The following is an 8,934-nucleotide window of genomic DNA, read 5'->3' on the forward strand; positions in this document are numbered from 1 at the left end:
GTGTAGTCAGAGTGTTGTTAAGGGCGAGGACACTGTAACATTCCTGGGAGCTGAGCTCTTCACAGGCCTGCAGTAACCTGTCGGCACGTGTGCAGGGAGCGCACACACACACACACACACACACGGACAGGCAAGATGGATTTTCATCGCCAAGAGCTTTCTAAGATCAGAAAGATGAATCCGAGTGGTTCTACAAAAATACAGATGTTTTATTTTCCAGTTTTTATAGCAATATGTCCAGATTGCTCCTGTTAACAGCATTTCTCCAGTGAGCCTCTGCACTTCATGACAAACTCACTCACCGTCACTCTTATATAACTGATCAAAGCAGCCAAATGGTCAGGATAGGACAACAATAGAAACTGGTTGCTCCACATTATTTTCTATTAAGCATCTGTAAAAAAGTAAAAACATGGAGTAAAAGAAAAAGAAAACATGGAGGCAAAAATGAGACATACAGTAAAAACTGATATGAATATGACAAAGGATCCTCAGGATATTGTATCTGACATGAAACAATTTGTAAAAGAAATCTTTTGTACAATGATCTTGATCAAGCTTGTTAAACACATGATCTGTTTTTTGTACTTGCATTATAATAAATATGAATTTCATTCATGTTCCCTGCATTAATTCACAAACCCAAATGCAGGCTTAAATGTTTGAATCCCAGGAGACTGTGACTGGGCTTTTATTTTGATTTTTATTTATTTAGTTAGTTTTTTATTTTTTCTGGTGGCAACTTGATGGTAATTTACTTGTCATTCTAAATACAGATTTTCAGGTAACTTTGTTGTGATTTTGTGGTAATTTTCTTGTAATTTAAATTCAAATATATCATATCTTAGGGACAAAATCAAGTGAATTTGCTCAGGTTTCAAAGGCTAAAATGATACACACAGCACCTTCAATGACGCAGCCTTAAATACGTTCAGTGCTCACCTCTCCTCACGACTGACTGTAACGTGAGGCCTCGACTGGAGCAGCTGACTGTCTTCACAGACAAATACTGAATGTCTTTTCTGCAGGAGTTAAATAATGCTGTGACTCCTGCAGAGACTCCTGGGGACCGGCTGCGGCTCAGTCAGTTACTGCTTTATCGGCCAGTGTGGTAAATACTCGTCATTCCACAGACATGTGCCTCATTAGACCATTTGGTTTCCTGAGTGAGCATCGCTCTGTTTACACACTCACTCTGCATTCCAGTGGCAAGAGGTGGAGTTTTTCAAAAGTTAACCCACTCCAACGTGCAGGAACACACATACACACATATAAACATCAATGTGCCCCAGATATGTAGTCATACTTTTCTTTTAATAAAAAATAAAATGCATATATTAAGTAAATAAATACAAAAAGTCCCTAAACTCCTGTATAATGTATGTCCTTTATAAAGTAACTCCCATTTTTCTTCAACGGCTGGTAACAGGCTATTTCGTAAGGTATTGTTTTTTTCTCATATACAGCACTGTTTATGCTTTTTAAACATCTCATCTCATCTTTGAACGAATGAATTTTTTTTTTTTTTTAACCAGAGAGGTTTCCTCTCTCTGTCTCCTCCCTCAGCAGAAACCTAAAAGCCTCAACACTCATGAAACTCAGCCTGCAATCTTCACAACCAGCAGAATGAACCCTTTGAAACCTGCACAAATTCACTTGCCTGGGGGACAAAGGTGATTAGCAACTTTACTAAGACATTCAGTTTCAGCCTAACAGAGCCAGCACCCTGCTATTCTTCATGCCAGCTCAATGGAAAGGCTCTGCTACATTTAAATGAACCAGAACCTTAATTAGCTCAGTAGTAACACCTGTATCTTCTTGCTATTTCATGTCAAAATAAAAAGTTTTATTAAAGCAGACTCGTGAGTCACACATTCACTTTAAAAATTTCTGAGCAATTGTGGAGACGGAGTGTATCGAGCTGACAGTTCAGTCTTGATATCGGGTAATGACAATTTTATTGCTGAATGCTGTGACACTATCGGGATTCAACATCTTTTATGCTCGATGTTGTTAACACCTGGAGTCAGGAGGGTCCGTCCTGGAAAAAATCCTTGGCACACAGGAAGTGGTGCATTTAAGTTTCAGATTTGTTTATATACAGACAAGAGGAAGAATGGGTATTTCGCATGAGCAGTGATAGCCACCATAGCTAAACAAAATAAATAAAAGAGCACCACCTACAGAAACTCAAACTTCATCCCCAGAAAATCCAAAGAAAAAGACGTAATAGTACTGGACATACTGTTTGATTGACAGGTGATCTGCGGGAGGTGTAGTGCAAACACAACAAAGCAATGGGTGCTTAGCACCAAATATATCACTGAAATTATACAAAAATAAACATAAGGAAGTCCCAGTTTAAGCCTTGATTTTTTGTTTTGAGGCCCACTGTGTAAAAAGATCTTCACAACTAGCCTGGCTCTGCCAAAACAACCGAGTTCAGCTCAGTCTGGAGGTCAGCTGCAGTGCTCCCAGCCACTGGCCAGTCCCTGAGCTCATCGATCTTTGTCTCAGTCTGATGATGGAGTGGACGTGGTCACTCAAATGTCAAGAAGTCCTGGATGCTCAAGGGAAGCTTCTCACAGGCCTGGACCACGCAGGCCTCTGCCAGCAGACCCACACACACCGCCATCAGCGACAGACGTCTGCTGCTGTTCAGGATCACTGCAGGATGACAGATGGACAGGACAGAAGACCAAAGGGCAGAAGTGTGTGAGGTTTCAAACACATGTTTTTCCTCAGCCATAATGGCTTTCTGCTTAGCACAGGGTGTGTGAAACATCTGCCTTCATTCAGAGACACTTGGCTATCCTGACAACTAGTGTGTGTGGGAAAGACACAAGTGGAACTAAGCCTCTGTGGCATTCCTTGCTAAGGTTATGGCAACTTTGGTGCCACTACCACACTTTCTATAGCAAATCTGCTGAATTTAATTGATTACTAAGACCCTTTTTTTATTAATCAAGTAATATCTCAGCAAATTTATTCTTACTTTCAAATGACAAACACAATTATGATTTTGACCAAATCTGGACTTCAGAATTATACACTCCCCGGTGGCACGTATACCAAGTTTAAGCAGATATGGTCAAGCCTATTATGAGATCTAAACTTTTGGTATTTCTGGTGCCCCCTATGGATCTAAGTCATGACACTGGTGCACACATGCTGATAAACACCATATTGATAGCCTCATTAAGTTTCATAATAATCAAACAAACTTTTGTGAATTTATTAGCCCATGAATCACCACTCCCACATTTTTTAATTACATGGTGGTTCCTGAGGTGTGGAACTGCTTTCCCATGGCAAAGATTTAATCAGAATCTATATGAGATGCCTGATTGGCCATGCTACAAATTTTCTGATGACACCTTTACAAGTACACAAACATGGCAGTGGCCATAAAGAATTGTGATATCACTGAGAACAAGCAAAACCTGGTGATTTGTTCAGTTCTTGAGAAATGTTATGGCATAAATAAATAATAATAAAAAGCACACAAACACACACACACAAAAAACCAATGAATGATTCGCCAGTCTAAAAGTTACTGTTCTTGCGATAATGCCCGATGACACCATCAGTTAACCTGCTATGGCTGGTTTGATGCTGACCACTGGTCTTGGCCCATAGGAGGAAAACGCACTGACCAGAACCCACTGAACTGGAAAACAGGTTTATAGCATCTTCAACCTTATTAGCTTTTTTGGTGAAAGTTTATGCTATAATTCAAACTGTTACATTATCATTTCCCTTGCAATTCTGAAAGATCCACAACATCATGTGTCAAACACTGCAGAAGGAGTGAAAAAAATGCTTTGGGAAAAAAGCAAATCCAATATTTATGGAAAAGAGGGAAATTGTTAAGTGCGAACTAAAGAATATGTGTTCTCAAATTTGGCAAATTTCAGACAAAAGGCGTAGCTGCGAGAACTCGCTGAATGTGTGAAATTTCAAAATTGAACTATGGTGCCACCTAGCATAGCACTACTAGAGGCATCAGAGGGTTGACCATCGCACATGCCCTGATCACATGCCCTTGATAAGTGTGACCATTTTAAGTTTTAGAATATGGAAACCAGGTGGAAAATTTGCACACAATGGCAGAACAATAATAAGACTAAAAAGGAACAAATACAAGGGCGGCTATGCACCAAAGGGGCTTGGGCGCTTTAAAATATGGTGTTACAGATCCCTGCAATTCTTAGCTTGTCAGATACTCTCTAGAAAGCACAAATTAAAGCAACAAGCAAAGTATAGACTTACTACTCAGGTAGAACTTTTGGCTTCACATATGCTGGCATTTGATCTTTATTAACATGACTTACAGAAACCCATCATCAAAGCGTTCAACCATGAACCATGAATCACAGCACCTTCATTGTTGACGGATCACTGGCTGGCAGCCAAATCCACAGGGCCTGACACATTCATGTATCCAGTGGTATAAAGCCACTGAAACAAGAACTACAACTCCTCTCTCTGTTACTGTATATAATGGATTACTTCCATACTGGTACGGCTGCCAGTAGCACAGGGGGAGGGGTGCCACCTGCTGGTGCCACAAAATGCTACCTCAAATTAAACCCATCACTGTAATCTCAAAAGTTTTGTGTGGAGGCAAGTCTATTGTTCAAATTTTAGACTTGCTCTGACCAGGAGTTGCATAATTGTAAGTTTACGTGTTCACAGAGCAGATAGGGCAGTAAAACAAACTCTAGTTGTTTTTTTTCCCCTTTTATATCCCCTCCAAAACACTAATTATGGACCACATGGTCCTAAATGTTTGGCAGTAACCAAATACCAAGATAACTGGTCTCTTTTTCAAGTTGCTGTTAGATATCAGTAATGGCTAGCAGCTGGAATTATGATAATTGAAAAATCAAAACAGATTTAATCACATGTCCTGGTTTGTTCTTGTTATTGTTCACATAAGTTTGTCAGTCTATTTGTGAAGTTAGTGCTCGTCCACTTTTACAGTTTATTTTATGATGAGCTTATCAACCATTTACCGACCAGTCAATAAATTACAATGACAAGGGCATGTTGTCTTACTTCTGCTTACAGGTGACATCATTAGACTGCTTATTTTTATGAATGTTAGCTGGGGGGAAGTCCACCTCAATGGCAGGAGGCTAACAGTTAGCATTTGGAGCATCCAGCCAGTATCCAGCACTCAGTAACAATGAGAGGAAGATAGCACCACTACTGTCCTACAGAACAGCTGGGGGGAGAAGTGAAATACCATCTTTTTCTAAATGGGTGAATTATGCCTTTAAGAAGCTCTCATATTAATCCCTACAGCAAACCAACACGATTAAAGAGCCACATTCTCCTACCTCTGATGGCCTGTGAGTTGGAGGTGAGGACGAGCAGCTTGATGAGGCCCAGGCAGAGCGGGGTGTAGTCGTGCTCCCAGATGACAGCGGGGATGAGGAGGACCTTGCCGTAGCAGGACAGCAGCAGCGCTCTGAGCAGCAGCCTGAAATCCAGCTTCTCACCCTGCAGGGCACCCACCGCCACCCAAAGGAACCAGAGCACACCGCTGCAGAACGCCCACAGCTCTACAGGACACAACACACCAGTCACTGATCACGAACCACGTGGCGGCAAGCGGGTACATCAACTGCTACAATGTGTACGCATCTTACCCAGGGCAGCCAACCCAAACATGCCGTAGAAGTCCCATTCTTTGGTGTACCTAATGATGTCGGCGGGGTCACTGCTCTGCTCAGAGCCCTGGAGCAGAGACCATCTGAAGTAGGCCTCACACAGCAGGCAGAACACACACAGCTTCCAGTGGATCTGGACAGATGAAGGAGGACAAACACACAGCCTGAACATATGCAAACACACATTGGGGCTGAACAAGATGGTTTAAAAAAAAACAAAAAAAAAAAAACATAACATAACATAGTGTGTAGCACAGAGTGTAGAGCACAGCACCAACACTTATGTCCACCACATGGCACGGTAAGAAACCTGAACATGAACATGTATGCATTCAGAAAACAAAAGCAGACTTAGATTTAAAAAAAAAAAAAAAAAACTACGTGCATGTGAGCAAGACAGTCACAACTTTTGCTTACTCACATTTAGACTTGTGTTGAACAGAATGTGTCTGAAGGCCTGAGTCTTGCACAGAATGACGTCGATCAGGATGATAACTGGGTCATATTCAATGTATCTGTCCACTGGCTTCTGGCAGAACTCCTGCAGGAACAACAGGACACACACACACACACAGGCAACATCAACTTGATACTTACACTTGATGTTTGACAGTTTGACTGCTAGCAGAGGGCAGATAAAGCTGGAGCCAGACATATTTTCTCCATCTTGTTTGTTAGGTCTATTGCATTAGATACACGCCCAGTCAACATCCACACACTAGCATCGCACATTCCAGCAACAAGGCATGGACACTGGTTGGCCTGTCCATGACCAGGTAACTGGCCAATTATACTCGGTTGCGTGTTAGTCCAACCTACACTACTCACAAAAAGTTAGGGATATTCGGCTTTCGGGTGAAATTTCAGGATGAACCTAAAATGCATTATAACCTTTACAGGTGAACTTAATGTGACCTTCTGTAAACTTTTGAATGCACATGTCCAACTGTTCAATGTTTCAGTACTTTTTGCACAAGTTGCTGTTCTCTAACAAGGAGTTTAACGGCAAAATTCACATCAGGTGTTTGATGCTCCAGCTCATCGAGGTCGTATCATTAGGGAATGGCTGCTGGAGACTGGGGTACCTCAAATGGAGTGGCCTGCACTTTCTCCAGACCTGCATCCCATAGAAAAGCTATGGGATCAGCTGAGTCGCCGTGTAGAGGCTTGGAGCTCTGTACCCCAGAACCTCAATGTCCTGAGGGCCGCCCTTCAAGAAGAGTGGGATGCCATGCCTCAGCAGACAATAAGTCCACTTGTGAACAGCATGAGACGTCGTTGTCAAGCTGTAATTGATGCTCAAGGGCACATGACAAGTTATTGAGACTGACATTTTTTGTTGTGGTATATCCACCACTGTTGTTGGCTTTTGTTTCAAGAAATTGTTTGAGATGAGGAAATCACCAGTGTATGCTTCTACTTAAATGCCCTACTTTCATGATATAATATCACTGTAGTGTGAACTTTTTATATTTTCCATAGATTTCACCCAACAGCCAAATATCCCTAACTTTTTGTGAGTAGTGTATATACGGGGCAGGCCCAGCCCAAGAAGATAAATGTGCACCATTTCCTAATATTGGGGTTCATCCTGATAGAGATCCGGCGAGAGCTCTGTCATTTTGAAACCAGCGCTGTCTTGCTTTATATGTGACCAAATAAATTATATCTGAGAGCTGATGATTGACTCCGGTCTGTCCTTGGGCATTCAACAAAAGAATCGGGTGCTAACACAGTGATAATTTGGACCTCTAGGGCAACAGAGAGTTACCTGACTGTAAGTGTTTATTATATGTTGAACAGGGAGATGAAAAGCACAGTGTTATAGACACACACACACTGTATGAGAGCCATACAACCACACACTTAGCTGAATAAGAATATACAGAAAGTAGAAGTAGAAAGTAGAAAGTAAGTAGGACTTTCACCCATTTGGTATAAATGGTTAATCATACACCTGACTATAATCCTACAAAATTCCTCACTTTGTGCAAGAGTACCTAGAAGAATTGATGCTGTTTTGAAGGCAAAGGGCGGTCACACCAAATACTGATTTGATCTAGCTCTCTCTTCTGTTCACTCACTTTACATTTTGTTGATTGATAAAAATAAACTCACTAACTTTGCAGCATTTTTTTTCACACTTGCCTAAAACTTTTGCACAGTACTGTTGAACAGTGAACCTGAATGCTTCCTAAAAGGTCTTAGTTGAGTACATTTGGCGACCAACAAGGACACATTAATCTGCCATGTGTGTCACTGGGCACGGCTGAACACCGGTAACAAACCAGTAAAACTAACTGGACCAAGAGAGGGACAGCACTACACCACCTGGCTGGGACACGAACCTCTTGAATAAGCCGTAAATGGAGGAGTGGTAACCCCATTCAAAACAATGACAACTGAGCCCCCTGCTCCACACTGGGCACCATTTGGGCTCAAGCGCCACTAAGCGACGTCTCGTGCTAATATCTCTTGAATTATTTGGTTTAACTGACATGAGAGTGACAAACCTGTGAGAGCTAGCTAGGTGACATGTTGTGAGCCTGCACAACGTCTCGTATCGCCACACACACACACACACACACACACACACACACACACACACACACACACACACACACACACACACACACACACACACACACACACACACACACACACACACACACAAGCCACAAAGCTGAGGGTCACGTACACATATGGTGAGCTTCAGGATGCCGTTCCTGTAATCCCGGTGCAGCTCCGCCGCCTCCTCGTTACACTCGATACACCTGAAACCTCCCGTATCCATCCTGCCTTCAGCTGCCCGGTAGTGAGAGCAACAAGCAACCCAAACACTGCGACAGGAAGAGCACAGGGAAATGAGTTTACCTTCACAATAAAAGAACAAGGCTTCCGCTTCTGGAGAGGTGGCAAAGTGAGGTCCGGGGAACCCCAGGTGTCCTCGGGTTGCCTCCAGGGGGCAAAATGAAGAATAGTTTAAGTTCACCTTAATTTAATTCACTAGAAATTGTTAGAATACAGGGAATGTATGAGGGATCATTTGAGTTTTTTTCCCCTTATTTTTGGTTGAATATCGCCACCAATTGCCATTGTTCAAGCAAGCCATAAAAACAATTTAACCTTGAGCAAATTCACCTGATTTCTCTCAAAATCATGTGCCAAAAAAGTTTGCAAAAAGGAAGGGAAATGTACAGGAAAATTGGAAAGAAAACACATGCAAAAGTTATATAAATTCACCAGATATTACCAG

General features: G+C 42.0%; 1 protein-coding gene across 1 annotated transcript; it reads right to left on the bottom strand.

Annotated features, from left to right (window-relative positions):
- Positions 1 to 185: 185 nt before the first annotated feature.
- Positions 186 to 8,531, bottom strand: arv1 (ARV1 homolog, fatty acid homeostasis modulator). The gene is made up of 5 exons (XM_030047814.1): positions 8,377 to 8,531; positions 6,100 to 6,219; positions 5,658 to 5,811; positions 5,346 to 5,570; positions 186 to 2,667 (listed from the first exon to the last, which is right to left on the bottom strand). The coding sequence occupies exons 1-5, from the start codon at positions 8,470 to 8,472 to the stop codon at positions 2,540 to 2,542; spliced, it is 723 nt and encodes a 240-aa protein (XP_029903674.1). The 5' UTR covers positions 8,473 to 8,531; the 3' UTR covers positions 186 to 2,539.
- Positions 8,532 to 8,934: the final 403 nt, after the last annotated feature.

Source organism: Myripristis murdjan, chromosome 24 (genome assembly GCF_902150065.1).
Source record: "Myripristis murdjan chromosome 24, fMyrMur1.1, whole genome shotgun sequence".
Lineage (NCBI taxonomy): Eukaryota > Metazoa > Chordata > Actinopteri > Holocentriformes > Holocentridae > Myripristis > Myripristis murdjan.

What these genes read in the sequence shown, in the direction of transcription:
- arv1 (XM_030047814.1), bottom strand. Translation starts at nt 8,472, where the DNA reads ATGGATACGGGAGGTTTCAGGTGTATCGAGTGTAACGAGGAGGCGGCG. An exon ending in GTTTGGGTTGGCTGCCCTGG is followed by an intron (nt 5,571 to 5,657) that starts GTAAGATGCGTA and finishes TGTGTCCTGTAG; the next exon opens with AGCTGTGGGCGTTCTGCAGC. An exon ending in CAACTCACAGGCCATCAGAG is followed by an intron (nt 2,668 to 5,345) that starts GTAGGAGAATGT and finishes GTCATCCTGCAG; the next exon opens with TGATCCTGAACAGCAGCAGA.